Source organism: Trachinotus anak, unplaced genomic scaffold (genome assembly GCF_046630095.1).
Source record: "Trachinotus anak isolate AG129_WGS33_773 ecotype Australia unplaced genomic scaffold, CSIRO_AGI_Tana_v1 ptg000002l, whole genome shotgun sequence".
Taxonomy (NCBI): domain Eukaryota; kingdom Metazoa; phylum Chordata; class Actinopteri; order Carangiformes; family Carangidae; genus Trachinotus; species Trachinotus anak.
Genome location: NW_027273853.1, coordinates 20,225,983 through 20,252,100, shown reverse-complemented (window position 1 = coordinate 20,252,100; position 26,118 = coordinate 20,225,983). Strand labels below are relative to the sequence as shown.

Genomic DNA, 26,118 nt, shown 5'->3' with positions numbered 1-26,118 from the left:
AACAAGGAAGGAAGGTACAATTTGTCACTTGTCCAAGTATCTGTATGAAATAATATGGTACATGAGTAAGTGCACATATGAAAGGTTTGATTTTTAATAATACAAATGAAGTGAGAGAGATGTACAAATGCCCATAACTACATGACAATGTGTAAAGTGAGAGAAACTTAAAACATATCTGTATTCTATTATCCAAATCTTGAACATTTGTATTGAACTCTTTCTTTAAGGGATAAAAGGGACAGAAATCTGTTTCAGGAAGTCTGAATCTTTGGCGAGGTAATGGGAGATTTGGGATTGTATCAACAGATTTCAACAAAACACTTCAGTTTGTTTAGCCATGTGTTTGGGGCATTAGTATGGTAGAATATTAAGGAAACATTTCTTGTTACACAGAACACATTGTCTTGTATGTGGATGGACTCCAAGACCTATTCCTTGGTTGTTATTCAGTTACACAGAGCAATCAACAGGCCTAATGAGTACTATGAAATGACTGCCTGTGCTGTCCACAACTCTTTTAAACTGTTGGCAGACATCATGGCATCTTATGTCCTCTTCCAAACATAAACATGTCCAGATGTAGGAAAAACGCTGAAGGACACACACCAGACCTTTTTCCTTCTCTGTATTGCTCAAGGACCAACACTTGCAAACCTCACAGTTTTGTGATGTTTCTTAATCATCTTGTTGAAGGCATTTAAATCTCTTTCACCATGAGACTGATGTTTCCTCTCTTCTTTCTTCCTATTTGTTTCTAACATTGACAGCACAAACACAGCAAGGTGCAGAGTAGTATTAGCTTCAATTTGAGCGCATCAAAATTAAAATGAGCTGTGCAACATGTTTTAATTGTGATGTTCCCATTTGTTATCATAACCTGTCAATGTTTTCCCCCTGCTACATTTGTGGCTAATAGACAGTGCTCAAGCAGCTGGAAAAGAAGTGCTTCTAAAAATAAACATGGGATCCATGGAAGATGAGGCACTACGCTCTCTACATTAAGATCTGGTTGAATAATGATGGTCCTAATGAGCAAAGTGTCACTATTTCAATAATAAAGATGACTTTTTAATGGTTAGCATGGTACCTCATTTTCTATGAAATCCTGTAATATTAATCATTTTTCAGTTTTTGTGACCGCAGAGACTAAAATTAAAGCACTGAGGCACTAGTAAGCCTCCTTAGTTTCCCTATGTTGGATTGAAACTTATTATACAAGCCCCTGATAAAGCAGCCCAGCGAAACTACATGTTCTCTCTCTGAGCTGTCACTTTTTCCAAAAATAGCAGTGCACATTTACATTTTTCTTAATGTCACCAGGCACAGAGATAAAACACCAAATATTGTATGTATTTGTACTCGATGCATTGTACACCTCTTTAACATAATATGACAACTCTGTAGGTTTTACATGAGGTGTTTCCATCATTTTCTCCATATTGTTTTTTTGAACAAAAAAATTCTACATGCAATGACACTAACACACACACATATAGAAACAGCACACTCATGATATATTAGCTCACGTTCTGTATTCCTGTGTGTGTATGTGTGTGTGTGCGTGTGTGTGTGCGCGCGTGTGTGTGTGTGTGTGTGTGTGTGTCTCCCTCTGCAAGCCCTGAGGCACAGTGCAGTCTGCTGTCTGCATTACTGGAAAGAGTAAAGCGCAGGTCATGGCTGGGCTGACACAGAAAAACGGCTGGGCAGGCTCCCTCATCCAGAGTCTAATCCAGTCCATGCACGATTATTAGAGTGGAAAGATGGCAGTGTGAATGTGTGTATTGCACGACCCCAATTCAACCTCCTCTTTTATCTGTCTAGGCAGAGTCATAAGGTATTCTCATAGGTGACAACACCACACTGACTCTGTTATGACAGTCTAGGACATCTGTTTGAGAGATATATGTGACTGTGTCTGTGTGCGAGAGCGATACAAAGGATTATTCTGAAGTTCAGTCACCTCACTCTAAACATATCCAACAGACGCTCAAAGATGAGTGTCTTTGAAATGTAAAAAAAACAAACATCCAAACTAGACTTCCTTAATGACAGTATCCCATCAAAGCTAGAAGGAACACAAGCGCATAGTATAGCTTCTATGTATCATACTTATTATGTGACTGTTAAAAATATAATTTTGAAATGCAGAAAGATGCCAGAGCCTAAAATTAAAGATCTAATCTTAGCACAGAGGCAGACACTAAAGGTTCACCATAACTGCATAGTCCTCCGTTTTCTGAAATTGCTCTGTGGGTTTTATGGAGACAACGATGCAGGAGGCAGAAAGGTCAGAAACAGTGAGGCTGCTACTCAGCCAAGGATGATATTTATCACCCTGACAGCCCCCTTGTTTAAAGATCACCATATGCACTCAGACTTCATGAGGTTGGATCAGTTATGCAGCTCTTGTCTCTTATAACAAGGCTCTTTTATCCAAGGTTTTGCTCTCCCTGTTCCTCTGATTTTAGAATCTTTTACCTACCCCTGTCGCTGTATCTCTCCCTCCATAATGCCTACCCTCTCAACAAGAGACACACACTCACTTAATCATCCCAACTGCAGGATACAGACAGAGATAGAGACAGAATTAATAATTGATCTGCTCTTAGCAGCTCTGTTGCTTTGCCGGATCCATCTAGTAACAGGGTTGGGAGAAATGAGGAAGAGGAGAAAGAACAAGGAATCATGAGGCCATGGACGTTGAGTGGCTGGCCCCTGGGCTGAATGGGATGCTGTTGCCATGGTGACAGACCCCTATCCTGTCCCCTTAGAGATGAGCTGAGCAGGTGCGGAGCAAACCCACAAAAGCTAGAGCCTGATTAGTAAAGCAGTAAGGCTTTCAGTGGTTACAAACACTGCAACGCGCACATAATGAGCCCTCAGTACTCAGGCAAGGTAGTTAGAAAGAGCTTGCATCAGGGAATGATATAAATGGTACAAGGAAGGAAGCTTTTTCAAGATTTACTGAGTAATCCATTAAAAAACCTCCAGGAGTTTTATAAGTTTTGTTATATAATGAACAAGAAATTCAACAAATAAATCTATTGTATACTGTTTCTGGAGAAACACATTGCTAATCAGTCTTGAAAAAACACTGCTATGCCTGTCTTTACACATCAATCAGGTTCTAGTATTGAGTAGTAAAACCTTAATTAAAGACAGAGAGAGACAGAGTATGTACCTGCACGCTGCTGTTGCCTATGGTGGTGGCTCTCTTAACACGTCTGACTAATCCCATAGCCTCCCCAAGTAACATGGCCACCCGACGCTCCATGCTGGCTTGGAAGGTTCTCTCACCCACTTTCTGGTCAAGCACACCCAGGAGCACTATGCACACAGACAACAGAAATACGATACAGTGTAAAAACAGTTTCATATTTGCTGTAATTAGCTGTTACAGCATTTCAACATGCTACGGTGAAAACTAAAATCCATCATACCTGTTCTAACCCAGGAGGAGCGAAGCAAATGGCTGGTGTTCAACTCTGGATAATGGAAAGCTGTGGGGAAAAAGGAGATAATGATGTTTAAGTAGAGTAACATAACACAGAAAGGGCTCAGTTATAGTGAGACAATCCAATGGTACTCACGCTCAGCAATCTGAAGTACAGGAAAGCCCATGTAATAGCTAAATTCCACCATGGTGAGCCTGATCAGCGCATTGCTGACCTCTGACCCCAGCAGATAACCCCGAGAACCACGCACAGTGAAGGTGATGTCCACTGGCTGCCTCACTAGTCGCTGTTCCTGATATTTTGGAGCAGCCATGGTGATGTTTACAATCTGAAACACAATTAGACGGAGATGTACCATCCAGCAGACAGATGATTACAAAATGTACAAGAACATTTTCCATTCTGCTGTTGATGTCGTTTCTGGGAAAGCTTGTTTGTCTTTTAAACAGTTGCAATGAAGTTCCCAATCTGAAACTTGTTGGCTTCAGTGATTGGAAAGCAGAACACAAAACTGAGCAGTGTGGCTCAGGGCACAGTTTGCAAGTTGTTCATAAAACATTTCCACACTGCAACAAATCCTTGATTTAATCCTTACATTTATTCCAACTATAAGACTTTAATACAGGCATCAGTGTAATAGGATTATACAAACCTCTACTGAAGCCAGCTAACCACATAGCCAAATAAGTTCTTTATTAACAAACAGTAAGATTCTTTAATACTCTACAACTGGAGCATGAACTCCCTCAGGAGCAAGTAACCAAGTGAAGTATCCCGGAGTTTTGTTCATGAGTGATAGTGAGATGGAGAGTGAGGTGGAAGGGAGGATTGATGTGGCGTCCACACTGACAGTCATAGTAAGGAAAGAAATGAACTTGGGGGTGCCTGAACCCTCGCCTGTGGTCATAACATTGGGATGGTGACCGAAAGACTGATATTGTGGCTACAGCTGGCCGAATGAGCTTCCCTTGCTGTGTTTTTGTGCTCAGAGATTCGAAAGAAGCTTGGAGAAGAATAGCTGCTCTTAAGGACCCAGCTGAGGCTCTCTTGTCAGAATGAGATCTAACAGTCAGAAATGGAACACATGGATGAGGAGAATGATGTCTGGACTACTACGATGTCTATATTACCAGCTAGACCTGACAAATAATGGAAAATGAATGGCTGGACAGATAGACAACCAAACTAGTAATATCTTCATGTAGTAGTGATTTTAAGTTTTCTCTGACTCCCCAGGCAACCATTTCTGCAACTATGTATTTACTAAAGTCTAAAATCCTTAGCAACTGTGATTCAGCAGAGCAGCTTCTGTTTGCAAATCTATATCAAAGTTAAAGTCAACCTACGCTGCAGCAATCACAGTCATCTATTGGGGAAAAAACTGGAAGTGGGGTAAGATCAGTCAACAATGGCTCTTCAGCTTGCTTGCACAAATAGCAAAGCAGCCCAAGCTTTTAAATTTTATTTGTATGATATTTTTTTTTTTTACCTTTTTCACACAGATAATTCAATATGCTTAGTAAAGGTGTAACTTCTGGTAAACAGCACTGACAGACAAGGCTGTAGGGTGTGAGGACACAATGAAATGTGCTGTAATATCCTCATGTCAGCTGAAATGCAAGTGCAAGGCTACGCATAATTCCCCTGTTCTCTGGTCCCACTCACATGCACTGTGAAGTTGGTTGACTCCTTCGAGCGGCGACGCACTTCAGCAAAAGCCTTGGTCAAACCTCTCTCAATGCTCTCACTGAAGTTGCAGTACCGCACATCGATATGACTGGGAACAAACTGCAGCACTGCACAGAATGAAAACATGGAGAGTTTTAGATCGAGTTACCTGAAAATCTTCAATGCCGACAGTGTAGTGATTCCAGAAAACATGAAAGACAGATTGTGAAAGGTTGTTTACCTGTGTGGACTTGATATTTATTGTTGGGTGTTGTCCAGCTGGGAGACACAGACAGGAAGCGGCGCCCAGACCTTCTCAGAGTGTTGATGACAGATATGGCTGTGTACACAACTGGGCCAGACACCACCCGAAACACAAAGTTTGGTGGTGGGTCCACAACCTTCACAGACAAAGCAGGAATATATGACACAGAAAAATGAATCAGTGGTCATTTAGTGGATTGTGTTAAATAAGCAGCTGATGCTTTTGAAAGGTCACTGTGGCTCTTGTGGATGTAATCTTGTGGTTCGTTTATTACAGGACCATAGATGAAAAAAGCTCAGGAAGTGGTCTGGCCTTCATGGTTCATCTGTACCACTCTAATGTATATACACACTCACATAACTACATGAGATACAAAGACAAAATCAATCATACAGGCTGTAAGTAAGTGCTATTATATGATAGTCCACTCACTTCAGAATCACGCTATATTTTAACAGGGTCTCTTACATTAAAATGTAATACACTGACATTATTAATTTTCACCTTGCATGCTATTGCATGCTTGAAACTAATAACATATCTTTACTTCACACAGAAATAAATTTACCTGTAGCTCCACTGACTTGTTGAATTCAACTTTCAGTATGTCTTTGATTTGAGACTTGGCATATCCAAGAGTGGCCCCAGAGGGGAAACCTTCAGAGGAAAGGATAAGTCATGGTTACAGTCTTACATCATTATGACAAAGTTCTCATATTTGTATATTTTAAATTCAAACACTTTTAAGTCACAATTTTCATGCATTTCAAATATCATACATGTGGACTACCTAGGAGTAGTTGCAAAATGAAAAGTTAAACTTACCAACTTTTACTAAATAAACAGGCTTGTCAAGGTTGCAGAGGTACTGTCTTGATGTTGGTGCCACAGTTGTGATCGTTGCACTGGTGGTGGTAGAGGTGACTTTGACGCTAGCTGAGGTTTCAGCGGTGGCAGTAATTCTAGTTGTGGCTTGATGAGTAGTAGTGGTGGCAGTTGCAGTTGAGGGCACGGCAGAGATGGTATTAGCTTCACTGCTAGTTGGGATCAAGCTCATTGTGGCTGGGTTGTCAACTGCATCTTCAGTCACTCCCTGATCACCCAAAACGTCTGGGGGGCCCAAAGTGACATTAGGTGTGGGTTTGGTTGAAACTGAAGTAATATTATGAGTTTGTTCAGTTGTGAAAGTCGAGTCTTGGGGAGTTAATTCTGTTGCACCAGCAGTCATGTTGGCAACAGGTTCAGTGGGAACAAGAGAGAAGGCTATGGTTGCGGTTAAGACAGGAGTGGTGTGTATGGTACTTTGTAAGAATGACTCTGTAACAAACCAATGGACGTCTGTCATAGATGTGGAAGACATTACATCATCTGGCAGCACCGGTGTGGCATGGGGTAGTATAGCTTCTGTTAATGCAGTGCTGTCCAGGCCAGTTGTTAGAGTAGGTGCAGACCAATCTGTGGTGGTAACCTTACCACCCCAGATAGAAGAAGAGGGGTCAAAGAAATGGCTTGGGACGATTGAAGGATCTAGAAAAGGCTCTGAGACATTGGCTAGCTGAGGACTCTCCTCTGTGGTTGCTACTGTTGTTGAGTCATCATGAGGCTCAAACCCTGACAGATCATTAAAAGACTCTTCCTCAGTCAATTTGGTGTCATTGGTGAGGCTGCTGGTGGGTGTGATGACTGTAGTACTGATAGACACAATGGTAACGTTCCCTCTCTGTTCAGCCCCAGTGTCTGAACTGTTGTTCTCCTTTGTCAACTGAATGGTATAATACTCCAAACTGTTCATGTCAGGTAAGAGGACATCTGTTGGTTGGATTGTGAAAGTATCAGCCCAATCTATGTCCGATGCATCAGGTATATCACTGTTAGCTGTGGGGGTAGGCTCCATTGTATAGTGAATTGTAGAGGAAAAGGAGGAAGGATGGATGGATTTTAGTGGAACAATGGTGCTGTATGCTGTCATAAGGCTGGGTGAAGGTGAGAGGTGAAGTGGATGCAAGGACAAAGGAGATATGCCCACCCTGGAAGGGAAAGATGTATCATAGCTTTCTGTATAGTCCTCAGGGTCATATGTGTCAGAGGGCACCTTGGTGACCAAAGAGTAGTCATCTCCATCTGAATTTAAGAATGACATTGTCTCCAAGTAGTCCCCAGAGCCCCAGTCAAAATCCATGGTGTTGGTGGGGTAGAAGTCCTCTGGAGAGACCTCAGTGGGTTCAGATGAAGGTGATGCAGGATGGGGGTCAATGAAAGGCACATTGTAGCCAGGGGCCAGAATCTCATATGAGTTAGGCAGCATGTTTATGCTATGTTCTGGTTTGTTCTCTTGCAAGGGGACACTGCTGGGGCTCAACTGGTTCACATCCAAGATTTTACTATAGGATTCATCTGCAGGTGAGTCCGTGAAAGCAAAATTAGGGGGTTCAAGTGGCTGAGAAGGTTGTGAGGTCGTGATTGTCAGCGTTTGCTCAGATGCGGCATCCTGCTGCTTGCTGAAAGCTGTGAGGGGTGCATCTCGAGTTTTATGCTCAGAATTAAGACCAAGCTGAGGTGCTACTGACTTTGTAAAAGCAGAGGGGTTTAATGGTGTTAAGGACATATTTGATTGAGATTGCAGCTGGGCCCTTGTAGGAGTTGCAGAGAGAGAGGGAGATTGCTTGGCAGAATTTATCCTGGCCAGCTTCCAGTCTGCGGAGAGTTTAGCTGGTGCCTTATATTGTGGACTAGACCCCAATACAGGTTCAGAGGGGCCTAATGATGAAGTGGAAAGAGAATCTTGTTCTTCTGAAAGAGCGTCACTTGGTGTGAAGGATTTGGAGTTTTCAGAAGGAACATGTCCCCACTGAAAAAGCATGATGTCAGCAGTCCTAGCTTCATGGTTAGGTTCAGTAATGGTTGGCAGGGCACCAGGTGAGTCTGGGCTCTCAAAGGCAGTGTAATGTGAGGCTGGTAAACCAGATGGTGATGACCCTGTTGAACTTGGAACATCTCCAAGAAATCCCATGGGGTGGTATGTGGAGTCCAACAGAGACTCATCTGCAGGAGGAATAAAGACAATACGTCAGTTTAGTCCTGAATCAATAGAAGATTCACTGCTGATTTCAAACAAATTAATATACAGGGATGACAGCTACTGTACATCGATTAAAATCAATTATTACTGAAAGTGAGTTTAAATACCTTCTTTCTTCACAATGTCTGGGTGTAAATAGTTAAGAAGAAGTAGATGTCTTTATACACAATAACCTGTCAATCTAATTCTTAGATTCAATGAACTGTACTTTCATCAAAGAGTGTGCTTTGTTCTCTGCATTGGCAAATATCAAACATTTAAAACTGACCACACAACAATACCTCAACCCTTTTAGCTGAAACTGTGTAGCCAAATTGTTAAACAGAGTGGCAGGATGAGAGCAAACATGACTGCATGCAGACATGCTGGCAATCTACTGTAAGCTATATTGTATAACTGGACATGAACAACAATGGCATTACATTAGTGGGATGACTTAAGTCTGAAACAATACCAGGTCAAAATCTAGTATATAGCTGGAATGGTGGTCAATTGAGGATGGAATTGAGAACTGTTGTTGAATCGCTGTAAGAAACTCCTTTAATGGAAAGTAGGTAAAGCCTGCTTAAAAAGTCACTAAATTTTATTAGATGTGATGCACACACTAATTAGCATATGACATCATTGCATAATATTTGCATTCTGCCTAGTGTTCGCTTATTTCACCCCTTTATCTCTTTGTTTCTCACATATACAGTATTTTAATAGAGCTGAATTTCCAACATAGCTGTTCTCATTTACATGTTTTTTCAGATTTTTTGTCAGACAACCGAACAAGTTTGAAATAGTGACTGAAATGCGGCCCATCAAGACTACATGTTGACCAGCAGTCACTTTCACACAATTTCCAAGCTGCTGCTCTGCAGTTGCTAAAATTCAGATTTTATAACTGTGATGATGTCTGACAAAATTACCACACACATAAGTTAAAGACAGTGGCTGCGCTGTGAGCTATATTTACTTGTAAAATGATCAGAGAGAAAGTTAGAAGCTTCATCAAGTCTATGACAGCTGTCTTGTAGTCAGTGTAATGAGACGCATAAAGAGCTGTGCCTGTGGAGGGAAGTGCTCTTGGGGCAATACTGGCAACTCTGTTCTGGTTGAAGTAGTTAAAGTTTTTCACTCACTCAGTCACGGACACTTGGGGATGTAGTGCTGTGTCAGACTATAGCAGAAAACCTGCTCACAAGGACGTTTTGTAGGATTAAAATTCATCATGAAATGAGTCACTCTAACACTGTTCACCTCTGGCGCAAAGGTTACACAGTGATGAATAGACTGTAGAGTAAAGAAGGACACTTCATTGAATCTGTAGGAGAAAACTGTTGTAGGTTTAAGATGTTGTATGCAACCTTGGCTTATATTTAGATAAAATCAATACTATATTGACAGCAACTATTGACACTAAATTGGAATTTCTGATCCATGAAACAGTGAGCATGGTTTACGGGAAAGCACTAGTATTGCAGCATGTACAAAGTACCCAACTGACATTTAACACTTCACACTGTGCTTTGTGCCTTTTGACACCTGAGAAAAAATCATTAGACCTGATCACTAAACAAACTAATGTCCCATTTGTTGAAGTCATGACAAAATGGATCTATTAATCATTAAGAAAATACCAGTAAGAGGATAGAGTATGGAAACATTCACAGGCTTATAAACTGCCACGATAAAAACAGTTTTGAATAAAGTGAATATGCTGACATGCATGCACTGACCATATTGTATTAATGAGTGGTTGATCTAGCTCAGCATCTCCGTATGTGGTATGTGACCTTGAGTGGTGTATGGTGCAATTTCCAGGTTATCAGGAAGCAACTCCTCTCACCTCTTACTCTCAACATTAAAATCTTTAAGGTTGACATTAGACTTGCCAAAATGTACAAACAGCAAATCAGCTTTACACAGTGACTTAATTTCAATGCTAAAGGCCTATCTCTCCATATTGCAGAACATTTGATTTGGGCACTGCCTTGAAACACTGCATGTTTAGAGTCTTACATGTTCGAGAAAGTCTACATGATCTGAAGAGAGACGAGTAGAATAATTTTTAAATAATTTATGGTAATAGACCTTCTCACAGTTCTAGGTAGATGTATAGGTTTGCCTCTTTTATATGCTGATGTGTTTCATATATTTTTCAAAACAATAATAATCAAAAATCAAACAGAAGTTTCATGGTTCTAGTGCAAGAAACCTTATACATGGTTGGCTCTACAGTACTGTGACACGAGAGCTGATTCTAGATAAACAGGACAGACAAAGGGAGATGAGTTACATAAAGAGATGTTATCTTATGGTTCTTGGTGTTATAGATCAAAATGGTCAAATGCAATCAAAATGAATCATTATGCGTGCACAGAGAGTCTACAAGCAACAAACAAATTCAAGGAGAAAATCCACAATAATTCTGTTGAATAAGCTCAGGGCAGACTGCATGTCTTGAATTCATCCTTGAATGCGGGTTGTGAACAGAGCAAGACTTTAAAGGCGCCATTATTGCCATTGCCAGAAGCAAGCCGCCACCAATAGCCTCTACGTAGTGACTCAGCAGCGGCTGGTAATGCTGCTGCTCTTTGTAGTGTACTGAAGCTCTGCAGAATCACACACACTGGAAAATAGCTGTAGTACCAGCTGAGGGAGAAGACTATTTTTAACAGAGAGAGCACAAAACAGATCACTCAACAAAAAAGAATATACTTCTGGAGCGTCATCTTCAATTTACTGCATCGCTTCATCTAAGCAAACTGCCTCTGGCTTGGCCCACAAGAAAACTCCCAGCTTAATTACAACCTACACTGGTACCTTCATCAAGTCAACATGCTATTATAACAGAGCCCGTAGGAAAGGACTTGGAAAGTAAACGCCAAGACTTTCTCCTCTGAAGGCTGGTCTGTGCTGCACATTCTCCAAACTGCCACACAGCTCGTGGTCTGCTGTGCCAAGCATTTGAACCCCGAGGGACGTACCACACAGCTGGGCAGATGCATGCCCACATGTGCACACTCTTAACACACCAAATAATGTGCTTAACCATTAATAGGATGAAAACTGAAATAGAGGGGCTTGCATCATAAAGTAGCCTGTTTGTTGTTGGCCTTATTTCAGTTTTGTGAGGAAGTTATAAATAATCACGAGAACAAAGCACAGAAAAAAGAAACCACAGGATTTGGTGTGCTGTGCTCTGTAAAGTCTTCAATAGACAACTGCAAGAGTCTAAGCTGTATCAGTTCATGCACAGTATCAGACAAACAGTGAATAGTCATTGTGAATGCATGTGTGGTTCTATGTTCTCTGAAATGTATAAATTATACTCATCAATGTGACTTTGCATTTGGCTCCAAACAACAACACAATTTAAATACGACAGACATATTAGAGAAAAAAAACACTATATAGACAAGCTCTGTAGGAGACCACGTTTGTTAGAGGAACATGCTGATGTTGGAGGTCATAGTGTGCTACATGACCCCAAAATGTCACCTCGTCTCAGCGCACCCCTACAGTGACAAACTGATTCATTTATAGTCCCATTTAGGACAATTCCACATGCATGAATGGATGAAAAAACATCCAGCTAATTAATACAAAGACTGTCATTGGCAGGTGATAGATGATAACACTGATAGCTGATAGTTGTATGACCATGATGAGAATGATGAGGAGGATGATGATGGCAATTGAGGACAAGAACGAGGAACAAAGACAGATACACATGCACACATATATATGTATAACCAAGAAAAAAAAATGTATAAATCAATGCTTTCTTTTGCAGTTCAGCATCCTTTGCTGTAGTTTAATCTCAGCCTGATGAGATTAATAATATTTTCATAAAAATTAGAAACCAAAACCTATAAAATAAATTCAAAAATTGTGGTATGTCACAGCGGAACTATGTTTGTAGAGAGACCTGGCTGGTTATTCTTAATAATTAACCAGGAGTGGTCTTAATACTTGAGGTCTAATCTTAGGTAATGACAGTCAGAGCTCAGCACAACAGACAGCAGACAGGAAAAGAGCAAGTGAGACCAGCCTGTACTGGGGCTGACATAACAGTAGGCTAAAACTGACAAAGGCCTTAAAGACTAAGCAGCGCTGCCACCTGTCCCCCGAAACTCGAGTGTGTCACACTCGGCTGGCCACTCATTGTTGGCCCTGTCTGTGAAACTAAGCACTGGGACCAATGTCGAGGGACACCTTCAAATATCAAGTCACGAGAGCAGAAATGTCAAGTGGTCCACTCATGTAAATGAGTGTTTCAGTGCAGTTTTTCTTATTTCTCCCTCATCTCACTCTCCCAGTCAGACAGTGAGTCACATTTTCTCTTTCTGTAGTAGGTGAATCATATTCACAACAAATCCTCATTTCACTGGCAACAAAAACTCATTACAAAAACTACATCAGGGTGTTAATGTATTAGGAGTCTTTAAAAGGGAAAAGAAAATGTGTTAAGTTTTATAAATTCTCACATAAGTACCTTACATAAAAAATCCTGCTTGCTCAAAAAAAGAAAAGTTGCAATATCCTGTGTCAACTGCACATAAAATGCATGAATGAAAAAATATGTCTCATTACAACACTTAAGAATTAATGCAGAGACTTTCATTTATTCATTAAGTGAAAAATCCCAGGCTAATGAGATTCCATTTCCATTCATCCAGCCATGATGTGTTTTTAGCCTACACTTGGTCTACTGAATAGCAGCCTTGTACATGGACTGAAATACATTTGCATTTGACCAAATTGACAAATTAACACACCCTACAAGCCTCTAGTCATTTACTCTGGCCCTTCAACTACATGTGGCTATAAACAAATTGTTATTGCATCTGGCATATAAATGGAGGGATTATCTGGGAGTAGTTTTTAAAATACCTATTCTGTAAGCTACACAGTGCAAAGTCTGTTTGCTGTAAACTTATTAGTGCATTTCCATTAAAAAAAAGAATATTTGATGACATATAAATGTGTGGCTCATTTGGTTTGTTCTGGTTCTATTTCTTCAACCAGTTGCAGGCTTAGATCATTGCAATCATGTTAAAAGGATTCTGACAAGACCAGGATTATTACTGCTGGTGGCTCATCTGATGTCCCTTTATAAAATCCCTACAATGGAATAAAAAGAGATGGAACAGAGACTGTGCTGAAGGCAGACACAACTCACGCATCAGAAATAGCACTAACCCATTTATGAGCTCATATACTGGATCATCACAACTCTCCACTAACCTATATATGTGTCTGACTGTTTTTGCTCTGAAGAAGCTGTGTGTGTCTGAATGACAGTGATATAACACATGGATATTAATGTGGCAGAAGAAACATATTTTTTCTCTTTGACTCAGTAGCACATTTTTGTTTCGCTTCCTTAAATATTATTTGGTTTTGTTTAATTTTCAGTTTACAGAATTACACAATTTACCTTAAAAGGTAGTCACAGTGGGAGAGATTTATTGTAAAGCCTTCTGCCAGCTCCACAGTCAATTGAGCAAAAATATGTTTGGATACATCTCATGACATAGAGGGCAAGAAATGTTTTGGTTTAACTCTAGCATTAACTGCATTTCCCCTCTTTCTCATTTAGATCTTAGCTCAACTTAGCTAAAGCATATTGCTTTGAGACTTGTGTGAACATAACACAAGTATTAGTGTTTGAATGTTCATGTGTGAACATTATAGGCAAGATTTTAGAATTTAGTTCCTTGAAGTGATACATAGTTCATATATTTTTGTATATAGTTTTGAAAGTTTGAAAGATGAATTCAGAGTTTTTAAAGTAAAATCTACAGGGTAAACTATAAAGACATTGAAAACTGAGAATCGATAACAATGCACAAGAATACTACTTTATGTATACAATGGTGACTTGAATACACCCTGCAAAAATGAACACAAGCATGTAAATCCTTACAAGTAAGATAAAATTGAATTTTGGCTTTACTGTCCTCTCATGACAACTGATCCCAAGGCTGAAACAGAGTTAACCTGATAATGCCTGCCTGTAGACAGCGCTTTGCTGATGTCTGGAATTGAATCACAGAAATACCTTCCTCTGGTCTCCTTTACTCAAGCAGACCCTGCACTCACATATAAAGAAAAGAGAAACAAGGCAATACTATAAACTTAATCAGTGTCCTTTAACACAATGAAATATTTGGCCATGTGAGAGTTGACAGATGAAGCTGTAATGTTGGTAGCGACATTTGCAGTAGATGAAAAGGACAGCAAACATCTTTCTGTCTCTATTTGCTTTAATCTAAGTGGCTGGGAGAGGCCCAAATATCAGAAGATGAGTATGCTCATTTTTTGAGTGGAGGAGACAACGCTTCAAAGCTAAAGGCTAGCTGCATGGGTCTCAGTGCAAACCAATAACATATGAAGCCTAGAGGAAAACACACGGCACAAGGATATAAGGTCCAACTGCACTGTTCAATGGTGATTTTTGGGGCTATTTTCTGACAACCTTTAATTATTGGAATAAGGTTACTGCAGCAGGTATTAGCCAAGCAGCTGTGCTTGCACAACATAGAATAACTCATACAGGCACACATATATTCTTATGTGTGTCAAGAAACCTGAGATACCAATTACAGAGCCCTCTAATGATATCATTTCCTATGTTCGCCAGACTCGTTATTGCAAAAAAAAGAAAGTCACTTAATGGTTGTGTAATTTGAAAAAAGAAAAGAGAAGAAGAAAGGGTCTGTTGGTATTAATGCTTGCTAACTGCAACCCCACACATGGTTCTGTTTTCAACTGAGCCCCTTGCGTGACTGGCTCTTTTCAGTTGGCAGGAGCTGCAAATTCTGAATGCAGTCGAACAATCAAGATATGGTTGTGTTGACATTTGGTTTATTGGGGAAGCTTTTAAGATGGGAAAGATTCCATTGCTTTTATCAGTGGAGTTCAATTAGATCAAATTCTCTGCCAAAGCTCAAGCAGCCCCCCCCCCAAAAGAAATAAACTGTTCGATTTCAATTTGATTTCATATGGGGTGCATTTATTATAAACCTGCACAGGTTGTTTTCCAGTTGCACCTAATTGTCATGTTCAACTACAGCAAACAGTACAAGATTAAAGAATGACTTTAAATCAATAAAGCAAAGGCTATAATTAGAATGCTAATCCAAATCTTGCTCATGATCTGATACGTCCATAAAGGAAAAGCACCTCACAAGGTTTTGTAGTTAAAGAGGTTGCCAACATCTACTGTTAACTAATGCATCTGATTTGGCTGAAAATGAGCATGGGAATGGAGACTGACTGAGGTCATGCCTGCACATCAAATATTCATGTGATCCTTGTTTTGTTTTCCTGAGGGAACACTTTTAAAGAGAAACAGGGGGAGCAGGATAAGGGGGAGGGGAAGGGAGCAGTACGAGAGTCCAACTGAGAAAGAGGAAGAGAGGTCACAGATGGAAAGTGAGGGAATCTGAGTTGAAGGTATAGTTAGCTACAAAAGTTGACTTTCCTAAATATTTTCAGTGAGTCTTCAGCATGCTGGTCTGCTGTATATGAGATTTAAGAACTTAAATTGACAAAAGCTCCACAACAGACACACAAACTCACTTTGGGGTCTCCCCAGAATTCATGGCTATGATTGTATGATCAGTTTCAACAAGTGCATTATGGTGGTGCAATGTCCCTGTGCCTTCCCTGCAATACCACACACACAGGGACAGGCACACACACACACACACGCGCACACACGCGTGCGCACACACACACACACACACACACACACACACACACACACACAAACACAAATCTTGATACACTCCTTCACGTTCTGCGGTGCTGATTTTCTTCGAAAGACAGGAAGGCAAAGACCTGTAACCAGAGAGGCCCAGAGGACTGTGTCACTCAGCAAACTCTTCTACTCTACCTCAATCCTCCCAACACAGGCCACTCTCAGGCTTTAGGTCCTGAGAGAACAAACACTGTCTACTGGGTTCGGTTAAACGGTTATGAAAGGAGACTGTTTTCTATTTGGCCTAAAAGTCAATATGTGAGCAGAAAGGGGAAATATCTGCATAGGGTTAGGCTCAATACCTATTGTAGTAGTGGGATTGTTGAGAGGTCCAAAACAAAATGATTTTGCCTAGAGTGGCTCCAAAGAGGCTGGGCTGAACTGCACCATCTGCTCTGATAAATATATAAATAATCAGCTGCAGTTCATCAGAGCACAGAGTGATTCGGGCTCAGCACAATATGGACTCAACATTGCCGTCTGTCAAATTGTGAACTTTGTATTGCACATTTCAAGCTCACAATGTTGACAGCCTGTTAGCACAACAAACTGTACAGGGAAATCTATTTGTAATAAATAAAGGTTTACTATAGGCTTTTGTACCAATGACTGCCAAGAGAACAGATTACAGTCTCAGAGACAGCTCTAGTAGTAGTTTGCATCTGGTGATTATTTAACACAAGTTCTCAATGTGCCTTAACAATACTAAATGAGTTTGACATGGTTACAAGACTAAACAGATCTTTTAAGATAAAGATATATGGAGCTAAAAAAAATATATAATGATAGCTATATTCATTGTATCCAGAAAAAAATACTAGTCAGGTGTTTCAGCCCATGATTTAATAAGGTTTTTGCTCTAAACAATACTCATGCCAAGTTTGGACACTTGTAGGATGCTGAAACTGCAATGGAAAATTGCCTTGGTAAAATTGAAAAAAGGTTACACCAAATCACTAACAGATGTACATTCACAGACTGCCACTATGGTACCTTCACATCACAACAATCAGTGTGATGTAGGTAATAGTGGACAAGTGGAAAAAATTATGTCAATGACATTACAACCATCCTCAGAATAGTTTGACTATATAATAACTTTGACATGTGAAAGTGATATCAGAAATGATGAACACACTGTTTCAAAAAATGTGTCAGTCTGCTATCATTGACCCACCCTTGACCAATGGACAACCTTCCACCGCTCTCCACACAGCCAAATAATGCTGGGACAGGCCATCAGTAGATAGGCAGGGCCAGACACCGGCCACTTTCCAATAGATCTGTATGGTGAGGCTGCAGGCCTGGTGAGAGCAAAAGTACCCAGTGTTTGGCTTTTGATGGGTTCTACCCATTGATCTGCAACTGGCTCCCAGCTCTAATGAATAATGAATGGCCATATTGTCATCCCACACAGATCACATTTCACAGGGCAATGGACTGCACTGGTAATTAGCCAGGATGTTGCTGGCCTGCAGCTTGCTGTGTTGAACTTGCCAGTCACTGCGGTACAGAGAGAGACAGTTGGGGCGAAACATGCAAGGGCACTTTATGGTATTACATATTAAGTTTATAATTATTTCCTATATATTTGTAAAGATTGTTCATTTTAGATCTAGGGCATAGATGTAGAAGCATGTCTTTCATGATTAAAAATTAAGCAGAGGACAAGAAAGAGCAAGAGAAGTAAGAGGGAAATTACTGAATGATGTTAGGTCTGGAGGAACAATTATACGTACATCACCATGCTCTATTTGACCTAGAAACTATAAAGTGTGCTTTTCTGAGGCTGAAAGCTGCAAGACTGATGATTTCACTGCTGAAGCAAACCGTGGAAACAGTTGCCATCCCGCACATGAATGACGTGACCTGTATGGTGACAGGCAAAGATAATGAGCACCTCCTGTCATACAATAACTATGGCTATTCCAACAGATTCCTATTCTGCGGCAAGCAGTTTACCAAAAGGTTTACAGTTTTATGATTTAATTTTACCTCACTCACTAATTAATCAATTTAAAACTGCAGTATCGTGCTACAGACAGCCGATCATATCCAGGATCAAACAGTATTCTTAATTTAACTACCATAGCTCTGTATGTATAATAGTGATACAGTAGTCTAAAAACCACATTTCTTATCAGTATTTTACTTCACATTTTGGATACTTAATAGAGTTGTAATACCCCAACTGTCCATATTAGATTTCTTGTCATGTCACACCTAAAGATGTGTTTTTTGTCTTAATACAAATAATTGGTTTATGAATAATGATTTGTATGGGCCAACATATTAGTAGAAGGGATTTGGCTAATGTTATAGTGTTAAAAGGCTTGTCCTGAATTACAGTACAGATTTACACAACTGTATGTAAGTCTTTACTTTACAAACAACTGAGTCTTATTGTACAGTGTGGTCATTTTCATACTTATTATTATTCATAAATTTTTTTTAAAAAAAATACACAAGGCCCATCCTTTGATGTTACCATTACACAGCAATAATGTTCTCTCAAATTTAGAGTGCTTAACAGGCTAATTCAGAACAGCATGCAGTTGTCTGAAGTCTGCCCAAACCACAGCTGATAAATGTATTCTCATGTGATGCAGTGGTTTGCCACAGGAGAAGTGTCTATGAGATGCTCCTCGAAGTGTTGCCTTAGCTTGGTGTGATCATCAAAACCGTGGTGATATATCAACCAAAACCAGCCACTCTGCATCTTCTCATAAGAGATGAAACAACCCTGATATCCCTTGTGCAAATGAAGTATTCCTACAACAATAGAAAAGATTACTGGAAATAAAATATGTGCTAACTTTCAATTTTTTCCCCAATTCTTTAACACAGGATGGGCCACTTGCTAAGAGAAAGAACATATTCCGCACAGTATACAGTATGTAACACCTACCCACTTCTTAGTCACCAGACAAATGAGCAAGAGACCAGAGAGAGAATGAGACAGGAAATCTCAGGCAAGATTGATGTGAAAAACAGAAAAAACTTCTACAAGCTTTGTTCTACAACTGTCATTGATGCAAAAAGATGAAATCAAAGTGAATCTGCACTTTAATCCCTGAGCAAAAACAGCCATAGAAACCTCTTTGTGGTTTCTAGGAATAGAGTTGTAATACCACTATCCAAACCATCAGGCCATATCATCTTCTGCAAGTACATTGTAGCTTTAGGAGAACAATCTCTACTGGGGGACTTAATGCAAACCATTTAGCAAACACACAGCTGATTGAGAATGATGAGCAAATGGAAAATGATAGAAACAGGGAGGAAGATACTTTATGCAAAAATAACCAAACTTCAAACTTAAACAATGATTTGAAATTGTTCACAGAATAGCTTAATAGAGTTTTGTCTACACCAAGTCTATAGACTGGATAAAACTACTTTTATGAGGCATTACCCGTGAGAGGAAAAGTCAGTAACCCACATTATGGGTCATGGAACTAAAATCTGTGAATTGAGGTGTTATCATGTGAGTGGGAGGTTAAGATTTACTAATTCCTGATTTCCTGTACAAGGGTTTCACCCTGGCATTTACTACATAATCCTATTACCACATAATATCATGAGTTTTTGGCTGCCTTTAAATTGGGTTCTTTACACTGGGCAATGTGTGTGTGTTGGGGGGGGGGGGTTGGTAGGATCATGTCATTATCTATAAAAGTAAGCCCCGGGAAAACACCCATCCACTGGTTGGATTTAGACCCTTTCTCTTTCTCTAATTACTGGAAATTGGTTTAACTCGACAGTCCACGTAGGGATAGAGTCACTTTGCTTCTTGTGAAAATCCTGAATTAAAACATATGAGTGTTCTTAACAGGAATATCACAGCTATCCAAGGTCAGGTAGCAACCTTTACTTTTCACATGAAAATCAAGACATTAGTAAATTCATGCTGAGGTAAACAACCACACAGACTTTTTTGTGACAACAAACGTGTACAGCACTTAACTAAACCCAAAGCAAACGGGAGTTGCACTATTAGGGCTATATGTCATCTATCACTTCATTTCTTATGATTAAGAGGAGGACAAGTTTTAAGTAGAAAGGTTGGGAGCAGTGGCCTGAAGGTTAGGACAGCAAGCTTGTGACTGGAAGGTCACAGGTTAAGTTGGCCTTGAGCAGGGCTCATAATAACCCCAGTGCTGCCCCAGTGCAGCTGCTCTGTGGCCCACAAACAGGACTGCTGTTGTATTACACATTTTTTATATGTGATGTGTGTAATTGTGTTGAGTATTGGAAAAAAATATGATGGTTAATTTGATTTAATCCTGTACTGGAAAGTGATTAACAGAGTGAATAAACTATATCTACAAAGGTACAGGATCACATCTAGGCTGGATCTTGGATGCCATTAACACATTTGACTGTTCACACAAATGGACACATTCAAGTTTATGTAGCTTTCATTTTTACTTTCAGTTTAGTGCAATTTATATAATTATTCATTTAGATTAGGTGATATACACCATAAAATGCTCAGTTGTAGTACAATTTGTGGGCCTTTTTGTTACACAATTAATTATGTTTAATATTTGCTAATTTACCACCTCTTATAAACTAAAATAATTCTTTCTTTCAGAATGATTCAATGAGTCATTTCAGGTTTGCATTTTCCAGTGGAAGGTGTCTATTACTTGTCAATGTAATGCTAGCTGAATGTTACAAGATAATGATCTGTGTCAGTTATGTAATACAGGGGACAAATAAGGGAATCATGTTGTGTGAGTCAGCAAAAGGTGTTCTCTTACCTGCAGCAGGTGAGTCAGCTGCGATCAGTGTTGCCCACAACGCCATCCCCAGAAACACTGCACGCTGGCCATTGACGTGCATAAGAGCCTTGAGCATCAGCACCAAACCCACAGAGGAGACTAAACCTGCCATGGTACGGCGGAGGTAAGGTCAAGGCATTTCATCCAGTCAGGAAGAGAAGATTCATGCCAAAGAGACAAATGAGGTTTGGGTTTTTGAGGATTGCCTGGCTTGGTCTCCTTTAGTTTAAGGCCCCTCCTTCCATAACATGTGCTTGCAGTGAAAAATGGCTGAGGAAAACAAAAGAGTAACAGTGTGACTCTCAAAACAAAGCATTTACTCAATTAATTAGCCATAAACTGAAGCACACATCAGCACATGCTCTTTTTAAATGATTCAAAACATTTATTTGATTATGGTTCCATTCCCAAAGCAGACAATAATGTTAATACCCATTTCTATTTTTCATTTTAATGGGAGGTCTCTCTGTCTGTCTGTCTGTCTCTCTCTCTCTCTGTCACACACACACACACACACACACACACACACACACACACACAGACAAGATGTATCAAAAAACTTTACATTCTGTCTAAAATAAATAACAAAATTTGGGGGTGCACACAGGTTTGTCTTATGTTTATGTATTGTGAAAGAAAACTTGACATATTTCCTGCACATGGCTAACCAGGTCATTATAAGGCAACATAAATAACGTCATTCAATTCAGCATAAATGAGGGATTATCACCACACTGGACGAACTAGAAACCCTTACTTGCTCTACATAGGCTAATAAACATATAAGGGGGGTAAATAAGGGAAAAGAACTGCACACAGAGCCAGCACAGACTTCATCCCCCGGCTGTATGGCTAGCTTTCAGTCGCTCTGTCAGGGGCTCTCATCATGACACAGTCTCTTGTCCTACATCCCGTCCCGTTACTTGCAAGCTTAACGGTCATCCCTCCTATGAGTGCCACAGCAACATGCTAAAAGCAGGTTAGCTAACACACTTCGGTGATATTTCCCATAGCTAGGTTTGAGTGCAAAGATAACACGATTTTTTTTCTTTCTCCTTTTCCTCCAGCCATTCTTGTCAGCCAGCTCATAGCTGCGCATTCATACTTACCAAAAAAAAAAAAAAAAAAAAAAAAAAAAAAAGGAGCTCAAACTCTGCCAATTCCTTTGTCTGGGTTACGGGAAAAATATCCTTGGAAGAGATAAAATGCTGCCCGACGCTTCGTCATTAAACAGAAACAGACACCTGCGTTTTAAGTTGTCTCAGCGTAGACGTGCTGTGCGCTAGCTGGTGGTAGCTGGTTTTCATCTGACACTCTTTTGGTAACAGTTACCTTCTCTCGTCCTGAGGATTGGGTTAACCCCGCCCCCTGGCAGATATGATTAGTTTGTAATTTATCGAAACCCGCTCCCATTGGCTGAAGCTCTTTTCTATCAAGGTGGGCTTTTAAACTTAGGTTGGTCCTCCTCGACTGGCGTCTGCGGCTTCCACGGCAACGTTACCTCATGCAATGATGCACATAACAAGGTATATCCATGGATGGCTATGTCTCTGCCAGCCTTTTTATTGGCTGAGTAGGATTTACCCTCTCGCCATGCTGCAATAAATCTTTTTAAGAGAGATAGAAAACTGGCTATTTATTTTGCTGTGAGAGGCATTTTCCTTATATAGCTCACTGGTTGTACTCCTGTCCCTTTTAATTTACATTTTTTTTTTTAATCACCGTTTATAGGTCTATTCAAGCGCAGTCAGCATCTGACAGACACAACAATGATCCATGCTTGGCTTATACTGAAATGCATGATATCTGTAATGAGGTTAATTCTCCAAATACCAAAGAGCTTGCAGGGCCCGAGATATGAACCGCTAGTCAATTTTTCACACATTGTGCATAGCAAGGTTTTGTGGTTGAAAATAAATGCAGATGATCAGCACAGCCTCATCACATCAGCGCCAGTTCATGTTCGACGACATTTTGGTGCGCACCGCCACCTAGTGACAGCATAGTGTGTGTCATGATGAGGACAAATCAATTTGGATTTCAGTACGTACATTAATTTTAATTCATTTCAGTATGTAAATTAGATGAAATGTCTCCACCTCAACCAAGTACAACAGTAAAATACATTTTACATTTCTTATATTCAGTCTTTTAAAGTTGGTTTACAATCCCTTTTAAATCTCAAATGTCTGTAAAGCACTTTGAAACTGCCTCATGTATGAATTGTGCTTGGCCTTGCCTAAATACATTAATGCATAGCAATATTTTGGATTATACTATTTGTATAAATGAGATATGAAATAATATCATTGTTTTTGATACTTTAAGTATGTTGTTAATTATGCTTCTGTACTTTTGAATGCAGGACTTTTTTACAATTTGCATGTATTTCTATACATAGGTAAGTATCTATACTTTTACTTACATAAGAGAACATATATCTTTCATATCTGGATTCAGGTTAGGGATGATTCCTCCATAATACTGCTCAAAATATAGCTAGATTATATAAATCCAATGTGGGGCAAAAGGCTACTGCCACAATGACGCCAAAGCTTCTTTCATTTTAATAGGTACCAAACCATGTAGTTTGTTTTATGTTTTATATTGTGTATTTTAATTTCCTTTGTAATGTATTAAAAGAGTTACAATGCCAAAGCAGACAGTCACACACACACACACACACACACACACACACACACATAAGCAGAAAAAAGGACACTGGTGCCGTGACTTAACAGTTTAATGTAAATCCAAGACAAAGTGTGATTACATTTCTACACATATACAATATGCATATGTGAGCATACAAATTCTCATTAATAACTCGATTCACCTCGGAGACCGAAAAAATGATCAAAAGTAACAGTGAATAACAAGCTATAACATAGTTCACCACAACGCGAGCCCCTTCTCACCCTACAGTTAGTAAAGAGGACAATTAAAATAACTATATTCTTCTATTTGACGAAGCTGTTTGTCTGTTAAAATCCTCCTGTAAAATTTACAATGCTATCATTAGTTTTTTCGAAGCCTAATATAAATTCACTCCATTTTTCTACAACGAAAATGATTAAGAGAAGCACACAACATCATAATGGTAACACAAGCGCTTAGTAGCAAGTACTCAACTTGTTAGGAGGTTTAATTAATCCTTCTTCTTATTGTCATTATTATATTTATTTAAACATTCTATAAAGCCAGTAAAATATCCATTCTCATAACATACTTAATAATATTAGGCTAAGGAACAGGGTATACATAGAACGCTACATCAACAGATTGAAATAATGAGACATCACACCCCAATAAACAAAAGTAAATAAGAAAATACAATTAACAGAGAAGTATATTAGGAAATACTGCAGCACACATTAGCTTTATCGACAAAGAATGAGATTTTACACCATTGAGAAACCATACAGCAATGGACACAAAAGGGGGTCAGGGTTTGATGCACTCTTAGGTCTTTAACAAATGTAAATAGACTGATATATCACTTGCAAAAAATGCTGTTGTGCAAGTAGCTATCTAAGCACTTCAGCGAGACTAATTCACTGTCAGAACTTTGAGGGTGTACTGAAAGGGATTATGACTTTGACATAAACTCTAGGTTAAGATGGATATTTTTGTAGTGTAAACAGGCTTGAATATAGCTTTGGTCTACCACTTCCAGATTCAATTTACTCAATTTAACACTACAAAAACAGCTGACTGTGGCTAGAGATCTCTCCGCAATCAGTCAGAAAAGCAACATTTTTCATTCGTGTAAATTACTATCACAAGCTCTTCAAATTGGGGATTTAAGGTGGTGGAAATGAATTCATATCCTCATCTGGTTGTACACAAATTAGAATAAATGAATGTGGTAGGGAAAAGAATAGTAATTGATTTACTTTTGGTTCTTAAATTCATACGTTACAATCACCTGACACCCTCGATCAGTGACGGCATCAAACCTTGACCACCTCACCCTGAATTCCCCCAAGGAATAGCCAGCAAAAGGAGCAGATCTCCTCAACAAAGGCTAAAAAACAAAAAAAACATACACTCATATCCAAAAGGGCTTTAAGAATGCTTGTGTAGCTAGATTATGAATTTCCAGGTGACAGAAAGTACATCAGCATATGATTAATCCCCCTAACACCTGCTCCTAACCCCTCTGTACTTTGGGAAGCAGCTGCGACTTTGCCAAATGATTTTTTTTTTTTTTTTTTTTGTTACTGTAAGAGTGTGTGGGTTTCTGTTGCAGGTTGTCTGTTCACTTCTTGCTTAGCTTCAAGTCACCTTAGAGGAGTTTGTCCGAAGAAGACTAATGCATAGCACTGTGTGCCGTGCTCTCAGGAATGTTTTTTGGTGTTTCCAAAGCTCCAGGAGGACTATTAACAAAAACACCATGAGCAGAGAGTTGGAAGTTTGAGTGTATTTAATAGGAGAATGCCAGGCTTCATTGAGAGTGAGATGCTGCCTTATTCAGTTTACTCTGATTTAAATGTCACCTTAAAGCTTTAGAGGTATTGTTGGTTATTTGGAAGGCAGTACTCTAACAATAAAGTCGCTAGCTGGGAAGGCTACGCTCACCTCAACAACACAAAACATTTTTACACTCTACTTAAGCACATTTTGGTAGTTGTAAGGTCACTCGATCTACGTTAATGCTCACATTTCTGATTCCCACCCCTTTTTTTTTTTTTTTTATAAAACACAAAACATTGGTTAAGTGAAACAGCGTGATAGACAAAGATATCATACACGTCAAGTTATTTCCCACAATGTTGCGCATACAGGGCTTCTCTTAATTGGATGTTTCATTTGAGAAAATAGTGATTATTCTATAACCCCTAATCATGAGGAAAGTGGTAATTTTACATTATTTGTCTCATATGGGATTCTGCTGGAGATCAGATGTATAATTATTGCATCATGCATGGCCACAAACAGTGTAGAAATGAAATGAAATGGTCACCCACTGAGAAAGATCTAAAGCCATTTCAGATGTCGCAGGTCACGTATTACATTCATTTTTGCGCAGGTGACCATGGTTTTAAAGGTATAGTTGGTACTTTTTTGATTAATTCATTTTTACAGGTCATTCTATTCCA

The 26,118-nt window shown here is 39.5% G+C and overlaps 1 protein-coding gene across 5 annotated transcripts in view; it reads right to left on the bottom strand.

Moving 5' to 3' along the window:
- Nucleotides 1–22,884, bottom strand: part of LOC139636630 (UPF0606 protein KIAA1549) — a 38,085-nt gene extending 15,201 nt beyond the window's left edge. For 2 of the 5 annotated variants that reach the window (XM_071504861.1, XM_071504878.1), the window contains exons 1-8: nucleotides 20,996–22,883; nucleotides 6,217–8,433; nucleotides 5,960–6,048; nucleotides 5,368–5,527; nucleotides 5,124–5,254; nucleotides 3,594–3,786; nucleotides 3,444–3,503; nucleotides 3,185–3,330 (exon numbers count right to left, since the gene is read on the bottom strand). In XM_071504861.1, the coding sequence (XP_071360962.1) occupies nucleotides 3,185–3,330; nucleotides 3,444–3,503; nucleotides 3,594–3,786; nucleotides 5,124–5,254; nucleotides 5,368–5,527; nucleotides 5,960–6,048; nucleotides 6,217–8,433; nucleotides 20,996–21,128 (3,129 nt within the window). In that variant the 5' untranslated portion in view covers nucleotides 21,129–22,883. Of the gene's footprint in view, nucleotides 1–3,184; nucleotides 3,331–3,443; nucleotides 3,504–3,593; nucleotides 3,787–5,123; nucleotides 5,255–5,367; nucleotides 5,528–5,959; nucleotides 6,049–6,216; nucleotides 8,434–20,995 lie in introns of all 5 variants that reach the window. The other 3 variants (XM_071504887.1, XM_071504895.1, XM_071504869.1) reach the window with 2 other exon arrangements.
- Nucleotides 22,885–26,118: the final 3,234 nt, after the last annotated feature.